The 20970-nt window shown below is 43.9% G+C and overlaps 1 protein-coding gene across 7 annotated transcripts in view; it reads right to left on the reverse strand.

The window, feature by feature from the left end:
* The window catches only part of LOC110508653 (histone-lysine N-methyltransferase 2C), a 138344-nt gene that overhangs the window by 107453 nt on the left and 9921 nt on the right, over positions 1–20970 (reverse strand). For 6 of the 7 annotated variants that reach the window (XM_036966417.1, XM_036966415.1, XM_036966416.1 and 3 more), the window contains exons 3-6: positions 11987–12090; positions 8574–8739; positions 3873–4091; positions 2034–2262 (exon numbers count right to left, since the gene is read on the reverse strand). In XM_036966417.1, the coding sequence (XP_036822312.1) occupies positions 2034–2262; positions 3873–4091; positions 8574–8739; positions 11987–12090 (718 nt within the window). The remainder of the gene's footprint in view (positions 1–2033; positions 2263–3872; positions 4092–8573; positions 8740–11986; positions 12091–20970) is intronic. The other variant, XM_036966414.1, reaches the window with a different exon arrangement.

Here is a 20970-nt window from a genome sequence, read left to right on the forward strand (position 1 = left end):
CCTGCCACATCCTGTATTGACGTTTTGACTGTTTGACGGCTCATCAGAGGTTGTAGCTGGATGTCTTATAAGCGTCAAGGTTAGTGTCCCACTCCTTGAAAGCGGCAGCAGAAGCCTTTAGCTGAGTGAGGATGTTGCCTATAATCCATGGTTTCTAGTTGGGATATGTACGTATGGTCACTGCGGGGAAGACGTCGTCAATACACTTATTAAATAAGCCGCTAACTGAGGTGGTAAACTCCCCAATGCCATCAGATGAATCCCGGAACACATTCCAGTCTGTGCTAGAGAAACAGTCCTGTAGCCTAGCATCCGCTTCATTGGACCACTTCTGTAGTGAGCGCATCACTGGTACCTCCTGTTTGAGTTTTTGCTTCTTAGCAGGAATCAGGAGAGAGTTATGGTCAGATTTGCCAAATGGAATGCGAGGGAGAGCTTTGTATGGATTTCTATATGTGGACTAAAAGGTGATCAAGTGTTTTGTTGCCTCTAGTTGCACAGGTGACATGCTGGTAAAAATGAGGTGAAGCAGATTTCAGTTTCCCTGCATTAAAATCACTGGCCACAAGGAATGCTCTGGATGTGCCTCCAGGAGAAAGTGCTTTTACAGTAACATGCTCTAAACCGAGAGATTAAAATTGATACAATATGGTAATCCCGTCCCTTACAGCATCTACAGACCAAATGAAAAACTCCTACAACAAAGGACAAAGAATTTCAAAGGACGACCTCTCTAAAGTATTGTCCACAGAATGCAGCATTGCTCATGCAAGTCCGTGGTTCCCTCATCCTTTCATGCTTCCTTTAAAACCATCCACCAATGCTCTCAGTGCTTCCAGATCAAAAAGGTTCCCTTTGTCACACCATAATTAGCCCATTGATGCTAACACTTCCCTTACAGAGTGTCATATCATATGCTAATGGTACTTCAGATTCCCTCAGATGTTATTCCCCAAACACACTGAGTCATGCCTCGGCTCATTCATCTGCAATGATCTGAACAAACTGACCAGGCGAAAGCCAGCCTACTGATGAGCTTCCACCATATTGCTATCACTCTTCAAGTCTTTTCCAACCATTGCAGATGAAGGCGGATGGAGGTTTAGACACTTGAAAAGGAGCTGGTGATTTGCTGATGGTCTAGCAGGCAAGGGGGGTGCCAGACAAATGGGATGTACCCCAAAAAGATCCCTATTCCCTGTAGGCCCAAGGCAAAATTAGTGCACTTTATAGGGAATAGGGTGCCATTTGGGACGCAGACACCCAGTCAGGGGTCTGTGAGTTGTGTTGGTGCTAATGCTACAGTAGGCACCGAGCTAAGCCACCATGACTCTATACAGCCTTCACTGTTGAGTGGCATGACCTTTTCCATTTCACAGCTGAGAGAGAGGAGAGAGCATTGCTGCCAGGGGCGACCTTTACCAACCAGCCTGATCCATCACCTCATCAGTCTCTCTCTCTCTCTCCTTCTCACTCTCTATTAGTCTCTCACTGGAACACCCCTTTCCTGCTGCTGTCATTCATTACAGGCACCATGTTAACTCTCACTATGGACACACTGTTAACGCATATTCATAAACCAGTGCAAAGTTCTACTGTATTTACCGTAAACACTGACAACTCACGAGACAGTTAAAATCCTATTCTCTAGAGCAGTGGTATTCAAAGTCGGGGAACACAAAATTAAGAGCACAGAGTATAAAAACTGAGAAAGAGAATTTGAAAAATACAATTTTATTGAGTAAATGTATTTATTGGTTTCTTTTCATTTTGATAAGAGACGAAAATGCAATGAATTGAAGGTCATTTGTTTATGTAAAAACCTTAAATTTACAGACTTTAAGGTTGTCATTAGATTTAGGGTGGGCTTGCAAGAAATTCTTGGGGGAGAAAAAAAAATGGGGTCCACAAGAACTCTGGCAGAAAAAAAAAATTGGGTCCCCACTGAAAAAGTTTGAATACCACTGCTCTAGTGAACAATCCCATTCACTTTATAGACATGTTTCATCATCAGTGGAATGTGGGCTGCTCACCTCTGTGCTACCTGAGTCGATGGATCTGTCCACGTTGAGCAGTGATTGTCCCTCGCCCACACACACACCCTGCGACCATAACGCACAGCGGTAATGTGCCCAGCACTGCCCCGACTCCTCAAAGAGAGACTGGATGTCCACGTCTCCTGGGAGGCCCACATGAGCCAGCTCATCCCAGAACCTGCTTGCCTTGTCTGGGTCGGGTAACTCCCCATAGCTCTCAGCTCCACTGGAAGAGAGATGAAGAGAGATGAGCAAAGACAACTGGAGATGAGGCAGAGGTAGAAAGAGTTGATGAAGCAAAGTGAGGCAACCTGGGAGGAGAAGACCGTAAAGGATTAAGGAGAAGAACTAATGCAGAGAGGAGAGGAGGGAGAGAGCAGAAGAGGAGAAAGAGGGGGTGGGAGGGGGGTCGTATTATTTGGCTGTGACACACAAGAGGCTGGCTGTTCAGTCTCATAAAATCTGCTGAAAGGGAAGCGGTTCCCAGAGCCCATGGCTTGCTCTAGTGAGCAGCAAAGCATGCGGAAAATGTGGCGAAAGGGAATTAGCATTTATAAGGACCCTAGTTGGTTTCAGTAAACAGTAAACACACAAACAGCCAAAAACAGAAAGACTGAGGTCTAGGATGATGGAGGAAGTTAGAATCATATTCCCTGTATAATGCCTTGTCATTGTTATCGCTCTTCTGACAGGAGCTTATATATTGTGCAATATAGGTTTAGTATTCAATGCACCTTATGGAACAGTGTGGACTATGAAGAGACACAAAAAAACACTATACACACATGGATTTTGTGTTGTAGATATGTGGTAGTAGAGCAGTGGCCTGAGGGCACACACTTAATGTGTTGTGAAATCTGTTGTGAACGTATTGTAATGTTTTTTTAAATTGTATAACTGCCTTCATTTTGTTTGACCCCAGGAAGAGTAGCTGCTGCCTTGGCAACAGCTAATGGGATCCATAATAAATACAAATGCCACCATCCTTTTTGTTTATATCGTCCTCCTCCTCCCTCTTCCACATCCTCTGTTTCTCTCCCTCTCCCCACCCGCACTCTCTCTCTCTCCATGGACCAGTCAAGTCTAGAGACCCGATGACCAATCACACTGCTCCAACACAACAATGCTTGGCTGGCGTTAGCCCGCTGCCAGGGGAGTTGCGGTGTGTGTGTGTTAGTGCTCTGCTCTCTCTGCACATTACATTACGTCACAGGGACCCCAGGGAGATGCTCTATTGGCTCCAAAAGAGCCAAAACAAATTAGGCAGCTGTCCAAAACGTGTCCAGGGAGGTTCCTTTGTTGGCATAGCGCACAGTATGCACACACACAAATGTACAGCGTGCACGCACACATACATACACACACTGCAAACGCTCACGTGTTAGTGTTACTTGTGGCATCGTAGGGCCCCTGGTGACCACAGTAGGCAAAAAAGGCTTGCTAAGGTAGAGCAGAGCGGCACCAATTTAGCCTTCAAGAGCAAAGTGCTAGCATTCATATACGCACTCAGACCCTTCCTCTGAAATACACAAAGCACTTATTCCACACATCAACTCTGAGATTACAGATCTCAGCTGCCAGCTAAATCACGTCCTATAACGATGCTGCACACACATCTTCGTTTGATACGGTTTTCATGTTCCTTTGTTTTTATGCTCATGTGTTATGTTTCTCACTCAAAGTCTGTGCGTCTGTATTGGATAGCAGCAGCAAAGCCCAGCTCTCATTTTTCACCCAGCTCATTAGCCGGCTACAGAGGCCATCACAGATTTCACCGTCCCTGCTCAGCCAGGCCAGCTCCGCTGGCCAAAACCTTTGGCAGCCATCTCCACTTACTTCCGTGTGTCCCTCTGTCCTGAGCTGGCCTCTCCGGCCGAGTCACTGGGCTTAGTGGTTCTGTCACCACCGCCTTGGCTGGCCTTCCTGTGGTCGCTGGAATGGCCTACTCCGCCTGTCGCACTGCGCTCGTGTCCAGGCGAGGAGTCAAACACTCGGAGATCCCCCTGACCCAGCAGACTGCGGCCGTCACAGTAACAGAAGGCACAGAGCTGCTCACTGAGAGAGAGAAAGAGGGTTAATTATATATGGGACATTCAGCTATGCATGCAGTACGTAAAAGTAGGAAAATGAATAAACTCACTACAGTAAGTCGCTCTGGATAAGAGCATCTGCTAAACGTGTCTAATAAATGACAAAAATGGAAATGGTCACTGGCTGGTCGTGAATTACTTATCTTTGGTAGGGCCTGGTCAGGTGCAAGCAAAGCAAGTATACAGTCGTGGCCAAAATTTGAGAACGACACATTAATTTCCACAAAGTTTGCTGCTTCAGTGTCTTTAGATATTTTGTCAGATGTTACTATGGAATATTGACGTATAATTACAAGCATTTCATAAGTGTCAAAGGCTTTTATTGACAATTACATGAAGTTGATGTAAAAAGTCAATATTTGCAGTGTTGACCCTTCTATTTCAAGACCTCTGCAATCCGCCCTGGTATGCTGTCAATTAACTTCAGAACCACATCCTGACTGATGGCAGCCCATTCTTGCATAATCAATGCTTGGAGTTTGTCAGAATTTGTGGGGTTTTGTTTGTCCACCCGCCTCTTGAAGATTGACCACAAGTTCTCAATGGGATTAGGATCTGGGGTGTTTCCTTGCCATGGACCTAAAATATTGATGTTTTGTTCCCCGAGCCACTTAGTTATCACTTTTGCCTTATGGTAAGGTGCTCCATCATACTGGAAAAGGCATTGTTCGTCACCAAACTGTTCCTGGATGGTTGGGAGAAGTTGCTCTCGGAGGATGTGTTGGTACCATTCTTTATTCATGGCTGTGTTCTTAGGCAAAATTGTGAGTGAGTCCACTCCCCTGGCTGAGAAGCAACCCCACACATGAATGGTCTCAGAATGCTATACTGTTGGTCATCACTAACAGCCACCACTAACATTGAGTGGCTGCTGCCAACATACTGACTCAACTCCAGCCACTTTAATAATGGAAATAGATGGAAATGTAAAAAAAAAATGTATCAATAGCCACTTTAAACAATGCCACTTAATGTTTACATACCCTACATTACTCATCTCATATGAATATGTATATACTGTACTCTATCTACTGCATCTTGCCATCTTTATGTAATACATGAATCACTAGTCACTTTAAACTACAGCACTATGTTTATATACCCTACATTACTCATCATGTATATACTGTACTCTACACCATCTTGCTTATGCCGTTCTGTACCATCACCCATTCATATACAGTGGGGCAAAAAAGTATTTAGTCAGCCACCAATTGTGCAAGTTCTCCCACTTAAAAAGATGACAGAGGCCTGTAATTTTCATCATCAGTACACTTCAACTATGACAGACAAAATTAGAAAAAAAATACAGAAAATCACATTGTAGGATTTTTTATGAATTTATTTGCAAATTATGGTGGAAAATAAGTATTTGGTCAATAACAAAAGTTTCTCAATACTTTGTTATATACCCTTTGTTGGCAATGACAGAGGTCAAACGTTTTCTGTACGTTTTTTTTCAAGGATTTCACACACTGTTGCTGGTATTTTGGCCCATTCATCCATGCAGATCTCCTCTAGAGCAGTGGTGTTTTGGGGCTGTTGCTGGGCAACACGGACTTTCAACTCCCTCCAAAGATTTTCTATGGGGTTCAGATCTGGAGACTGGCTAGGCCACTCCAGGACCTTGAAATGCTTCTTACGAAGCCACTACTTCGTTGCCCGGGCGGTGTGTTTGGGATCATTGTCATGCTGAAAAGACCCAGCCACATTTCATCTTCAATGCCCTTGCTGATGGAAGGAGGTTTTCACTCAAAAATCTCACGATACATGGATCCATTCATTCTTTCCTTTACACGGATCAGTCGTCCTGGTCCCTTTGCAGAAAAACAGCCCCAAAGCATGATGTTTCCAACCCCATGCTTCACAGTAGGTATGGTGTTCTTTGGATGCAACTCCGCATTCTTTGTCCTCCAAACACAACGAGTTGAGTTTTTACCAAAAAGTTATATTTTGGTTTCATCTGACCATGACATTCTCCCAATCTTCTTCTGGATTATCCAAATGCTCTCTAGCAAACTTCAGACGGGCCTGGACATGTACTGGCTTAAGCAGGGGGACACGTCTGGCACTGCAGGATTTGAGTCCCTGGCGGCGTAGTGTGTTACTGATGGTAGGCTTTGTTACTTTGGTCCCAGCTCTCTGCAAGTCATTCACTAGGTCCCCCCTGTGTGGTTCTGGGATTTTTGCTCACTGTTCTTGTGATCATTTTGACCCCACGGGGTGAGATCTTGTGTGGAGCCCCAGATCGAGGGAGATAATCAGTCTTGTATGTCTTCCATTTCCTAATAACTGCTCCCACAGTTGATTTCTTCAAACCAAGCTGCTTACCTATTGCAGATTCAGTCTTCCCAGCCTGGTGCAGGTCTACAATTTTGTTTCTGGTGTCCTTTGACAGCTCTTTGGTCTTGCCCATAGTGGAGTTTGGAGTGTGACTGTTTGAGGTTGTGGACAGGTGTCTATTATACTGATAACAAGTTCAAACAGGTGCCATTAATACAGGTAACGAGTGGAGGACAGAGGAGCCTCAAAGAAGTAGTTACAGGTCTGTGAGAGCCAGAAATCTTGCTTGTTTGTAGGTGACCAAATACTTATTTTCCACCATAATTTGCAAATAAATTCATTAAAAATCCTACAATGTGATTTTCTGGATTTTTTTCCCTAATTTTGTCTGTCATAGTTGAAGTGTACCTATGATGAAAATTACAGGCCTCTCATCTTTTTAAGTGGGAGAACTTGCACAATTGGTGGCTGACTAAATACTTTTTTGCCCCACTATCTTTATGTACATATTCTTTATCCTTTACACTTGTGTGTATATGGTAGTAGTTGAATTGTTAGGTCAGATTACTCATTGGTTATTACTGCATTGTCGGAACTAGAAGCACAAGCATTTCACTACACTCGCATTAACATCTGCTAACCATGTGTATGTGACAAATACATTTGATTTGATTTTTGATTTCGTTGGCATGACACAGGACTAATGGTAGCGCTCACCTGGTCTTCTCCAGACAAGCTTTTTTTCCGGATGCCCCAAACAATCGGAAAGGGGATTCATCAGAGAAAATGACTTCACCCCAATCCTCAGCAGTCCAATCCCTGTACATTTTGCAGAATCAGTCTGTCCCTGATGTTTTTCCTGGAGAGAAGTGGCTTCTTTGCTGCCCTTCTTGACACCAGGCCATCCTCCAAAAGTATTTGTCTCACTGTGTGTGCAGATGCACTCACACCTGCCTGTTGCCATTCCTGAGCAAGCTCTGTACTGGTGGTGCCCCGATACCACAGCTGAATCAACTGTAGGAGACGGTCCTGGCGCTTGCTGGACTTTCTTGGGCACCCTGAAGCCTTCTTCACAACAATTGAACCACTCTCCGTGAAGTTCTTGATGATCCAATAAATGGTTGATTTAGGTGCAATCTTACTGGCAGCAATATCCTTGCCTGTGAAGCCCCTTTTGTGCAAAGCAATGATGACGGCACATGTTTCCTTGCAGGTAACCATGGTTGACAGAGGAAGAACAATGATTCCAAGCACCACCCTCCTTTTGAAGCTTCCAGTCTGTTATTCGAACTCAATCAGCATGACAGTGAGATCTCCAGCCTTGTCCTCATCAACACTCACACCTGTGTTAAAGAGAGAATCACTGACATGATGTCAGCTGGTCCTTTTGTGGCAGGGCTGAAATGCAGTGGAAATGTTTTTTTGGGGGGGGGATTCAGTTTCTTTTCATGGCAAAGAGGAGCTGCAATTAATTGCAAAGTCCATCTGATCACTATTCATAGCATTCTGGAGTGTATGCAAATTGCCATCATACAAACTGAGGCAGCAGACTGAAAATGTGTCATTCTCAACTTTTGGCCATGACTGTACACACACAGCAATATATTCTTACAACAAAAATCTGTCGGAATTGAAAGTTACACATAGACCTTTGATCAACCTATACTCAATCAACTGATCAAGCCACATCCATGTATTTGAGGATCCAAAACAGAGGATCTCGAGCCATCATAGAGAGATGGGCCGAGAGGTTGGGAGTCAGTGTGTGAGGGAAATTAAAGCGAGCCAGGCAGAGCAGACCAGCGCAGGCAGCAAACATTTATCAGGTGGGTTTCTAGAGGAGATAGGCTTGTTAATAAGATTAATACGATCCCTGGAGAGATTCTGCCTGTCTGGCCTGACTGCCCCTCCATCAGCAACATCGACAGTGCAGTCAGTCTGGGAGATTGATTACAACCTTTAACAGAGTGACACCTGGGGGGGGGGGGGGGGCGCACTGTGCATGTGTGTGTTTGTGCATTAATGAGAATAGCAGAGAAGCCCATATGCTGTACGCATGTACACTGACAGACAGACCTATACATCTCATTAACAAATATACACAAACATACAGAAAGACCACATACAAACATATGAAGACTTGACGTAGGCATCTCTGACTGACCTGCTTTTGACTCCTCGGGTAGTAGCAGGGCCAGCGGCGGAGGGTTCGGCTGCATCCCCAGTCTGAGGACTCTGGACGTGGGGAGAGTGGGGCTTCTCCTCGGTCTCCCCCGGACCCTCAGTGGTAACCACCTCCACACTGTCCACCTGCTGCTGGGCTGGAGCATCTGATGGTGCAAAGACACAGAGGATGGGGTTTAGAGGCAGAGAAGCATGAATATCTAGCCATAGAAATCTATGGAAACGTACCGGTTAGATTCTATCAGTCATGTATATTTGTGCCCTGAAGTGATCATCCATCTACCAAATGCCAGATCAGATGTGAATACAGACATTAAGTCTCTGACCGACACGGAGGACTGGATGGTTGTCTTCAGTTCCAGGCTATTTGCTCCAGGTCAGAAACAGAAACACCCTTTGGTAGAGGAAGGGATGATGGTGGGAATATGGAGACCATATGCTGGAGCGCTGATTGCAGTAAACCCAAGGGGAGCCCACAGGCAGGTTTCCAGTCACATACGACAATAACAACGTCGACAAAAACACCAATTACTCACGTCACTTCAGACAAACAGAACAGAGGGTTATTAGAAACCTGAATAGTGGCCATGGCCTTTTACACAGACACTTTGAAGATTGGACTATAATTGGACATCTGACAAGTAACCTCTGAGTGGTTTGTGGTTTTGGTTGCGTTTTGACGTGGCTGGCCTGCACTTGTAGTTACATTCCATCTATTGGTGGTTTGTAATTTTGATGAGCATTTAGCTAACATGTCAATGCAACTGGCAATTAGGGGTTAAATAGATGTATTTAGTCCCAAAGGTCAAAGGTCTTCTCCAAGGTATGTTCATTGTTTAGGTTTGAAGGTCAGTAATGTATTAATAACCTATTGAGACAATTACTATGGCAACAAGCATGAAAGGAAAGGTAAAGTGGCCTAAACACATGGTGAAAGGAGAGTCAGACAGACACAGGAAGGATTGGTACTAAAGGTCATGTCACGACCTCGGTGTTGACTTTCTCTGTTCTTGAACTCAAGGGCCAAGAGTATTGTAAAGACACATTGTGAGTGAAGATCATTCAGTTCCAACTGCCTGAAAAGAAAGCAGACAGTAATGCAGAATCTGACTCCGTTCACCAGCACACCCCTATAGGAGCTCTAGAAGCCAGTCGGTGAGATAAATAACAGTGATTGTGTAACTTGTTCATAAAAATTGGGAACTTCGACCAACAAAATCCATACCCATTGTTAAAGCAAGTTTTGCAAGTTTTGCAAGTTTCAGTTTTGCACATCGAGAGACTGAATTTTTTTCCCATTCCTCCTTGCAAAACAGCTCGAGCTCAGTGAGGTTGGATGGAGAGCATTTGTGAACAGCAGTTTTCAGTTCTTTCCACAGATTCTCGATTGGATTCAGGTCTGGACTTTGACTTGGCCATTCTAACACCTGGATATGTTTATTTTTGAACCATTCCATTGTAGATTTTGCTTTATGTTTTGGATCATTGTCTTGTTGGAAAAAAATCTCCGTCCCAGTCTCAGGTCTTTTGCAGACTCCATCAGGTTTTCTTCCAGAAAGGTCCTGTATTTGGCTCCATCCATCTTCCCATCAATTTTAACCATCTTCCCTGTCCCTGCTGAAGAAAAGCAGGCCCAAACCATGATGCTGCCACCACCATGTTTGACAGTGGGGATGGTGTGTTCAGGGTGATGAGCTGTGTTGCTTTTACGCCAAACATAACGTTTTGCATTGTTACCAAAAAGTTCAATTTTGGTTTCATCTGACCAGAGCACCTTCTTCCACATGTTTGGTGTGTCTCCCAGGTGGCTTGTGGCAAACTTTAAACAACACTTTTTATGGATATCTTTAAGAAATGGCTTTCTTCTTGCCACTCTTCCATAAAGGCCAGATTTGTGCAATATACGACTGATTGTTGTCCTATGCACAGAGTCTCCCACCTCAGCTGTAGATCTCTGCAGTTCATCCAGAGTGATCATGGGCCTCTTGGCTGCATCTCTGATCAGTCTTCTCATTGTATGAGCTGAAAGTTTAGAGGGACGGCCAGGTCTTGGTAGATTTGCAGTGGTCTGATACTCCTTCCATTTCAATAGTATCGCTTGCACAGTGCTCCTTGGGATGTTTAAAGCTTGGGAAATCTTTTTGTATCCAAATCTGGCTTTAAACTTATTCACAACAGTATCTCAGACCTGCCTGGTGTGTTCCTTGTTCTTCATGATGCTCTCTGCGCTTTTGACGGACCTCTGAGACTATCACAGTGCAGGTGCATTTATACGGAGACTTGATTACACACAGGTGGATTGTATTTATCATCATTAGTCATTTAGGTCAACATTGGATCATTCAGAGATCCTCACTGAACTTCTGGAGAGAGTTTGCTGCACTGAAAGTAAAGGGGCTGAATAATTTTGCACGCCCAATTTTTCAGTTTTTGATTTGTTAAAAAAGTTTGAAATACCCAATAAATGTCGTTCCACTTCATGATTGTGATTCTTCAAAAAAATACAGTTTTATATCTTTATGTTTGAAGCCTGAAATGTGGCAAAAGGTCGCAAAGTTCAAGAGGGCCGAATACTTTCGCAAGGCACTGTATATTAACAGGTGTGTACCTTTCCAAGTCATTTCCAATCAATTGAATTTACCACAGGTGGACTCCAAGTTGAAGAAACATCTCAAGGATGATCAAAGGGTCTGAATACTTATGTAAATAAGGTAACGTCATGATGGGGTATTGTGTGTAGATTTATGAGGGAAAATAAAATATAAGTCTAACGTTATGAAATGTGGAAAAGGGAAGGGGTCTAAATACTTTCCAAACGCTCTGTATATAGATAGCCCAAGTCCATGACAGCTCTGAGCTGTATGGGAACTGGGGGCAGGTCACGTGATGTACACACATAGAGAAGCATCTAAAATGGGCTGGGGGAGAGTGATGGGATTTTGAAAAGCTTTTAGAGGGCATTAGCCTTGGGCTCCCTCCTGCTCTGCACCTCTCTATGCCAATCTCAGAGCAGGGAGAGAGAGAAAAGGGGGAGAGGAGAAATACGGAGAGGAGAGGGCAGAGGGAGGGAGAGTAAAGAGAGGGAGAGAGTCAGATATACTCAGGAATTTTTGTGTCTCTGTGTCCAGCAAGAAGAAAGTTACAGGCAGTTTTGCGAGCCAATGATAACTAGCTTTACAACAATGACTGGAAGTCTTCGGATATCTGCATGCTCTCATCCATCCCTCCTTTCACTCTCCAGGATTGGGGGGGAACCCCTCCACTGCCTCCTGAGAACTCCTATGAGACATCGTATACTTTGAGCAGCCAGGATGTGTCAGCGCTCAGCTCAGCTGGAGTTCAAAATAGACTATATAGGTCTCACATAGGGGAGGGAGAGGAAGACTGACTCACCTGTTGCATCATGAGGGGGGCTCTCTGAGGTGGCTGCCTCCGTCCCATCCATGCTGCTGTCCTCCTCCTCCTCCACCACAACCGCTCTCCCTCTTGCACGCCCCCTGAGAGAGCGAGCGAGAAAGAGAGAAAGACAAGGACGCAAACTTGTGAGGGCCCAAAAAGGTGACAAAATGTTTGCACGTAAACCCGCAAAAAATCTGTGTAAACTACAAGAAAATGCCCCTATTTTCAGAATACCAAAATGTTACTAACAATGTAATACCAGGCCAAGCATCACGAATAGTATCGTGATACCACAGCTGTGGTCAATGGAGCGACCTCTGACCTCACAATTTAGAGGCCCTCCTCTTGGCTGCAGAGACAGAATATTGCTGTTTTAAAGCAAATTTCCTGCAATTCTACCCATTTTGCCATGGCTTATGCCATGTTCTCATGCTATCGGAGTGACTCATAACAAAATCAATGTGGGCCCCATGCCATGCCATTTTTTTAAATTTTAGATTCTCCCAGCCTAGTTTTTATTAATTAGAGGAAACTGTACAATGTAAAAGCTGTACTACAGAAAATAGCTGACTTGCTCATATCCAAAGGCCGACCTGTGATTTGCCAGTTAGAATGTAGAATATAATATAAATGCAAAAGGATCTGCATGACAATGATGTGCATTTTGATTGTACAGTAAGAGGAAAACACACTAGGCCTATAGGAAACCATCTTTAGCCTACTCTTCAGACAACTTTACACACAGCCTACACACTCTTCCTTCCTTACACACACACACACACACACTTCCTTCTCTCTCCCGCACACACTGTTCCCACCCAAAAAGAATTTGACAAACACCAGATTCAAACATCTTAAAATTACATTGATTAGGCATATGCATCCTACCTTTGAAGCATCTGAGTAGGCTATCTATCCCTCTGTTTTTCTTGTGCCATCCAAATGTGTGCAGAGACCAGGTGTACCATGTTACCTGGCTAGCTAGTTAACAACAAATCCCAGTAGACTACAGTATTCCATGCATTTCTCTCTCCTGTACTTGACGCAAAGGACAAAGTACTCTGCTTGTACTTCGTAGGTTGGTTCGCGTTTGTACCTCGCGCCCTTCTTTCTGCCGCGCTTCATCTCACCATCCACCCTCTTCCAGTCCTCCGACATGATGACTGGAACTTCAGGTAACTCAGTATCGAGCCGTCGCTGCTGCCACGCTCCCTTCTTTCAGCCCCTATATACTCATCTGTAAACTGGTCATGTCTATATACCCGTTGCAAGACCAACTGGTTGATGCTTATTTATAAAACCCTCTTAGGCCTCACTCCCTCCTATCTGAGATATCTACTGCAGCCCTCATCCTCCACATACAACACCCGTTCTGCCAGTCACATTCTGTTAAAGGTTCCCGAAGCACACACATCCCTGGGTCGCTCCTCTTTTCAGTTCGCTGCAGCTAGCGACTGGAATGAGCTGCAACAAACACTCAAACTGGACAATTTTATCTCAATCTCTTTATTCAAAGACTCAATCACGGACACTCTTACTGACAGTTGTGGCTGCTTTTCGTGATGTATTGTTGCCTCTACCTTCTTGTCCTTTGTGCTGTTGTCTGTGCCCAATAATGTTTGTACCATAATGCTACCATGTTGTGTTGCTACCATTCTGTGTTTTCATGTGTTGCTGCCTTGATGTTGTTGTCTTAATTCTCTCTTTATGTAGTGTGGTCTCTTGTCATGTGTGTTTCGTCCAATATTTACACTACCGTTCAAAGGTTTGGGGTCAGTAAGAAAGGTCCTTGTTATTGAAAGAAAAGCACATTTTTGGTCCATTAAAATAAAACTGATCCGAAATACAGAGTAGACATTGTTAATGTGGTAAATGACTATTGTAGTTGGAAACGGTTGATTTTTTATGGAATATCTACATAGGCGTACAGAGGCCCATTATCAGCAACCATCACTTCTGTGTTCCAATGGCACGTTGCGTTAGCTAATCCAAGTTGATCATTTTAAAAGGCTAATTTATCATTAGAAAACCCTTTTGCAATTATGTTAGCACAGCTGAAAACTGGCTGAGAGGCGCTGGACTGAGGGCTTGTAGGCCTATTGAAAGGCAGGCCCTCACCAGACATCACCGGCAACAACATTGCCTATGGGCACAAAACCACCGTCGCTGGACAAGACAGGACTGGCAAAAAGTGCTCTTCACTGAGGAGTCATGGTTTTGTCTCACCAGGGGTGATAGTCGGATTCGCGTTTATCGTCGAAGGAATGAGCGTTACACCGGCGCCTGTACTCCGGAGAGGGATCGATTTGGAGGTGTGTCACAGCATCATCGGACTGAGCTTGTCGTCATTGCAGGCAATCTCAACGCTGTGCGTTACAGGGAAGACATCCTCCTCCCTCATGTGGTACCCCTCCTGCAGGCTCATCCTGACATGACCCTCCAGCATGACAATGCCACCAGCCAAACTGCTCATTGTACGTGAATTCCTGCAAGACAGGAATGTCACAGTTCTGCCATGGCCAGGGAAGAGCCCGGATCTCAATCCCATTGAGCACGTCTGGGACCTGTTGGATCAGAGGGTGAGGGATGGGGCCATTCTGCCCAGAAATGCCTAGGAACTTACAGTGCCTTGATGGAAGAGTGGGGTAACATCTCAAAGCAAAGAACTAGCAAATCTGGTGCAGTCCATGAGGAGATTCACTGCAGTTACTTTTGATTTTGACCCCGCCCCTTGTTCCAGGACACATTATTCCATTTGTTAGTCACTTCTGTGGAACTTGTTCAGTTTGTGTCTCAGTTGTTGAATCTTGTTATGTTCATACAAATAGTTACACATGTTAAGTTTGCTGAAAATAAACGCAGTTGACAGTGAGAGGACGTTTCTTTTTTTGCTGAGATAAATACACTGCTCAAAAAAATAAAGGGAACACTTAAACAACACAATGTAACTCCAAGTCAATCACACTTCTGTGAAATCAAACTTAGGAAGCAACACTGATTGACAATAAATTTCACATGCTGTTGTGCAAATGGAATAGATAACAGGTGGAAATTATAGGCAATTAGCAAGACACCCTTCTCAAGACCACTTCTCAGTTCCTATGCTTCCTGGCTGATGTTTTGGTCACTTTTGAATGCTGGCGGTGCTGTCACTTACAACCCACACAAGTGGCTCAGGTAGTGCAGCTCATCCAGGATGACACATCAATGTGAGCTGTGGCAAGGTTTGCTGTGTCTGTCAGCGTAGTGTCCAGAGCATGGAGGCGCTACCAGGAGACAGGCCAGCACATCAGGAGACGTGGAGGAGGCCGTAGGAGGGCAACCCAGCAGCAGGCCCGCTACCTCCGCCTTTGTGCAAGGAGAAGCACTGCCAGAGCCCTGCAAAATGACCTCCAGCAGGCCACAAATGTGCATGTGTCTGCTCAAACGGTCAGAAACAGACTCCATGAGGGTGGTATGAGGGCCCGACGTCCACAGGTGGGGGTTGTGCTTACAGCCCAACACCGTGCAGGACGTTTGGCATTTGTCAGAGAACACCAAGATTGGCAAATTCGCCTCTGGCGCCCTGTGCTCTTCACAGATGAAAGCAGGTTCACACTGACCACGTGACAGACATGACAGTCTGGAGACGCCGTGGAGAACGTTCTGCTGCCTGCAACATCCTCCAGCATGACCGGTTTGATGGTGGGTCAGTCGTGGGGTGGCATTTCTTTGGGGGGCCACACAGCCCTCGATGTGCTCGCTAGAGGTAGCCTGACTGCCATTAGGTACCGAGATGAGATCCTCAGACCCCTTGTGAGACCATATGCTGGTGCGGTTGGCCCTGGGTTCTTCCTAATGCAAGACAATGCTAGACCTCATGTGGCTGGAGTGTGTCAGCAGTTCCTGCAAGAGGAAGGCATTGATGCTATGGACTGGCCCGCCCGTTCCCCAGACCTGAATACAATTGAGCACATCTGGGAAATCATGTCTCGCTACATCCACCAACAACACGTTGCACCACAGACTGTCCAGGAGTTGGCGGATGCTTTAGTCCAGGTCTGGGAGGAGATTCCTCAGGAGACCATCCGCCACCTCATCAGGAGCATGCCCTGGCGTTGTAGGGAGGTCATACAGGCATGTGGAGGCCACATTTTGACTTGTTTTACATCAAAGTTGAATCAGCCTGTAGTGTGATTTTCCACTTTAATTTTGAGTGTGACTCCAAATCCAGACCTCCATGGGTTGATACATTTGATTTCCATTGATCATTTGTGTGATTTTGTTGTCAGCACATTCAACTATGTAAAGAAAAAATTATTTAATAAGAATATTTCATTCATTCAGATCTAGGATGTGTTATTTTAGTGTTCCCTTTATTTTTTTGAGTAGTGTAAAATATATACATACATACATACATACATACATACATACATACATACATATACACACACACACACACACACAAATAAAATACTCGTGAATTTCCATAGCGGACACATAGCAAACCCTCAACCTTCAAATCAGAGTAGCGCTACAATTAACAGTTGAGAAATAAAAATAGCTATTTTTAAAAATCTGGCTACGAGCACGTATATCCTACCAACGGGACATTTAAAACTAATATATTATGTTCCACCGAGTCGTGGCTGAACGACGACATGATTATTATACAACTGGCGGGTTTTCAGCTTTTTCGGCAGGATAGAACAGCCGCCTCTGGTAAGACAAGGGGCGGCGGCCTACGTATATTAATAAACAACAGCTGGTGAACAAAATCTAAGGAGTTCTCGAATTTCTGCTCGCCTGAAGTAGAGTATCTCATGATAAGCTGTAGACCACACCATTTACCGACTTGCCAAAACTATAGTTTGTTAACAAGAAATTTGTGGAGTGGTTGAAAAACAAGTTAATGACTCCAACCTAAGTGTATGCAAACTTCCGACTTCAACTGTAAGTAAGCTGTAAGGTCTACACCTATTGTATTCAGCATATGTGACAAATGCAATTTGATTTGATTGGAGAGGAGGCAGAGCGCACGTTAAGCTTTCCTGAATAGGCCTAATTGGGCCTGCTTGGGGGATATGTGGCCACATTATTATAGGACAACTTAGGAAATTGATGATACGCTACAGAAAGCGCATCTCAGTATCAGAAGTAAAAATACAGCCAGACTTGCCTACCACTGACCCTTTCTAGACCTAATAAACTGTCGAGAGTAGACCCACAACTGAAAGGGCATTTGCGCAGTTATTCAAATAGCATTTTCACTGCAGCCTATTGTAAAATTTTGTGCTCAAACAATAATGCAATTATTCATTGCATTGTTGTGTTGTAGGCTAGCCTACGTAGGATGATTGTACTGTCCCTAAACAAGATCAATAGGGGAGCTTTTTGAGCAGCGTGCCTCACTGTTATTTCATGCGCAATGACACACCTGGCCTCTCCTCTGCCTATCAGCTATACTCTACAAATATTATTTGTTCTTGTGGATTCATATTGAAAATGTGTGCAACTTTGAATGATTTTGTGTGTGGTATGATTGCTAGTTAGCCTATTGCAGATCTGGACAAACAGTAACGGTTAGCAGGCATAGGTGTGTTGTGACGGCCAACACAGCACCGATTGAAACGCTGCTCGTCCAATCAGCATCCAAACAACCGGTTTTATTTTTTTTAAAAGCATTATTTTGTAATGGGATTGTTTTTGGGAGCTGAGAGAAAGGTTTGCCGTTTTAAAGCTAGTATTCTGCAATTCTATGCCTTTTGCTATGGCTAGTGTGATGTTATTAGTACCGCTAAATTAATTTAGAACGTTCTATTATCCCTGACTGTTAATCTTTTATTTTGGTGATTGTTAGTTCTCAAAGATCATATATATACACAGTGCCTTGCGAAAGTATTCGGCCCCCTTGAACTTTGCGACCTTTTGCCACATTTCAGGCTTCAAACATAAAGATATAAAACTGTATTTTTTTGTGAAGAATCAACAACAAGTGGGACACAATCATGAAGTGGAATGAGATTTATTGGATATTTCAAACTTTTTTAACAAATCAAAAACTGAAAAATTGGGCGTGCAAAATTATTCAGCCCCTTTACTTTCAGTGCAGCAAACTCTCTCCAGAAGTTCAGTGAGGATCTCTGAATGATCCAATGTTGACCTAAATGACTAATGATGATAAATACAATCCACCTGTGTGTAATCAAGTCTCCGTATAAATGCACCTGCACTGTGATAGTCTCAGAGGTCCGTTAAAAGCGCAGAGAGCATCATGAAGAACAAGGAACACACCAGGCAGGTCCGAGATACTGTTGTGAAGAAGTTTAAAGCCGGATTTGGATACAAAAAGATTTCCCAAGCTTTAAACATCCCAAGGAGCACTGTGCAAGCGATAATATTGAAATGGAAGGAGTATCAGACCACTGCAAATCTACCAAGACCTGGCCGTCCCTCTAAACTTTCAGCTCATACAAGGAGAAGACTGATCAGAGATGCAGCCAAGAGGCCCATGATCACTCTGGATGAACTGCAGAGATCTACAGCTGAGGTGGGAGACTCTGTCCATAGGACAACAATCAGTCTTATATTGCACAAATCTGGCCTTTATGGAAGAGTGGCAAGAAGAAAGCCATTTCTTAAAGATATCCATAAAAAGTGTAGTTTAAAGTTTGCCACAAGCCACCTGGGAGACACACCAAACATGTGGAAGAAGGTGCTCTGGTCAGATGAAACCAAAATTGAACTTTTTGGCAACAATGCAAAACGTTATGTTTGAGGTAAAAGCAACACAGCTGAACACACCATCCCCACTGTCAAACATGGTGGTGGCAGCATCATGGTTTGGGCCTGCTTCTCTTCAGCAGGGACAGGGAAGATGGTTAAAATTGATGGGAAGATGGATGGAGCCAAATACAGGACCATTCTGGAAGAAAACCTGATGGAGTCTGCAAAAGACCTGAGACTGGGACGGAGATTTGTCTTCCAACAAGACAATGATCCAAAACATAAAGCAAAATCTACAATGGAATGGTTCAAAAATAAACATATCCAGGTGTTAGAATGGCCAAGTCAAAGTCCAGACCTGAATCCAATCGAGAATCTGTGGAAAGAACTGAAAACTGCTGTTCACAAATGCTCTCCATCCAACCTCACTGAGCTCGAGCTGTTTTGCAAGGAGGAATGGGAAAAAATTTCAGTCTCTCGATGTGCAAAACTGATAGAGACATACCCCAAGCGACTTACAGCTGTAATCGCAGCAAAAGGTGGCGCTACAAAGTATTAACTTAAGGGGGCTGAATAATTTTGCACGCCCAATTTTTCAGTTTTTGATTTGTTAAAAAAGTTTGAAATATCCAATAAATGTCGTTCCACTTCATGATTGTGTCCCACTTGTTGTTGATTCTTCACAAAAAAATAATACAGTTTTATATCTTTATGTTTGAAGCCTGAAATGTGGCAAAAGGTCGCAAAGTTCAAGGGGGCCGAATACTTTCGCAAGGCACTGTATGTATGTATGTATGTGTGTGTATATGTATGTATGTGTGTGTGTGTATATATATATATATATATATATATGAAACTGTTGTGTGAAGAACCCATTAGGGTTGCAGTTTTTTACGCAGTCTTATATATATATATATATATATAAAAGACTGCGTAAAAAACTGCAACCCTAATGGGTTCTTCACACAACAGTTTCCTGTGTGTATCAAGAATTTTCCACCACCCAAAGGACATCCAGCCAACTTGACACAACTGTGGGAAGCATTGGAGTCAACATGGGCCAGTATCCCTGTGGAATACTTGACACTTTGTAGAGTCCATGCCCCAACGAATTGAGGCTGTTCTGAGGGCAAAAGGGAGGGTGCAACTCAATATTAGAAAGGTAGTCCAAATGTTTGGTATATGCAAAGGTCAATTATCGTTTCTACATACTTCACATCTGGTTTGTCATTTAAGTTAACAATGAAAGCATTTTTGTTTAACACTGTTTGGACTTGGGCAACCCGAAAAGAACGCTTAGGCAGCCCGCCCAAGGATTACAACGGCAGAAAAAAAAAAACATGACAGATTCTTAAAAAGGGAGGCACTGAGGCCGCTGGGCAAGGAAAGGCGAAGTAGGAGGAGTGGTGCGGTAGAGTATGGGTACAAGCTGCTGGTACCATGGTGGGCAACGAGAGAGGGCAAGAATGAGGAGCATGATTCTCCCTCCCTGCTTTCAATGAGTTTGAATGTACAAACATCAACATCAGACAGAAACCTGGTAAACATTCAATATTATAAACTGAGTGGTTTGAGCCCTGAATGCTGATTGGCTAACAGCCGTGGTATATCAGACCGTATACCACGGGTATGACAAAATATTTATTTTTACTGCTCTAATTACATTGGTAACCGGTTTATAATAAAAACAAGGCGCCGAGGGTTTTTGATACATGGCCAATATACCACGGCTAAGGGCTGTGTTCAGGCACTCTGCGTTGCGCATTGGAACAGCCCTTAGCCGTGGTATATTGGCCTGGTCATATACCACATCTCAGGGCTTATTGCTTAAATATAGATTGATAGTAGCTAGCGAGATCATCCAAACAAGAACTGTGAGGTAAATATGTAATTGAGAATGCCTAGGACTGGGATATCTTCTTTCCAACTAAATTCTCCCATCATAGATCAAACCAGGGAAGCATATGAGAAGCAAAGCCAAGCCCATTACTCTCAGTCCCAAATGGTATGACACAATTATTATGGCCTAATCGAAATGTAACTGCTGAACATAAGCAAGCCACATTTTAACCCAATGGGAGAATACATCACGTAAAAACAAGCCAGTGATTTATAACACGACAAAACACAAACATGCGTTGATCAATCTGGATGATGAGAGTTGTAATATGGCCAGAGGTTGTGCTTCAGACAGACACAAGCTGGAAATGAACAGAAAGGCCATATTACTTCAGCTATTTAGTACAATCAGAAGGACATTGAGCCCGTCAGTT

Source organism: Oncorhynchus mykiss, chromosome 28, assembly GCF_013265735.2.
Source record: "Oncorhynchus mykiss isolate Arlee chromosome 28, USDA_OmykA_1.1, whole genome shotgun sequence".
In the NCBI taxonomy this organism is placed as follows: Eukaryota; Metazoa; Chordata; class Actinopteri; order Salmoniformes; family Salmonidae; genus Oncorhynchus; species Oncorhynchus mykiss.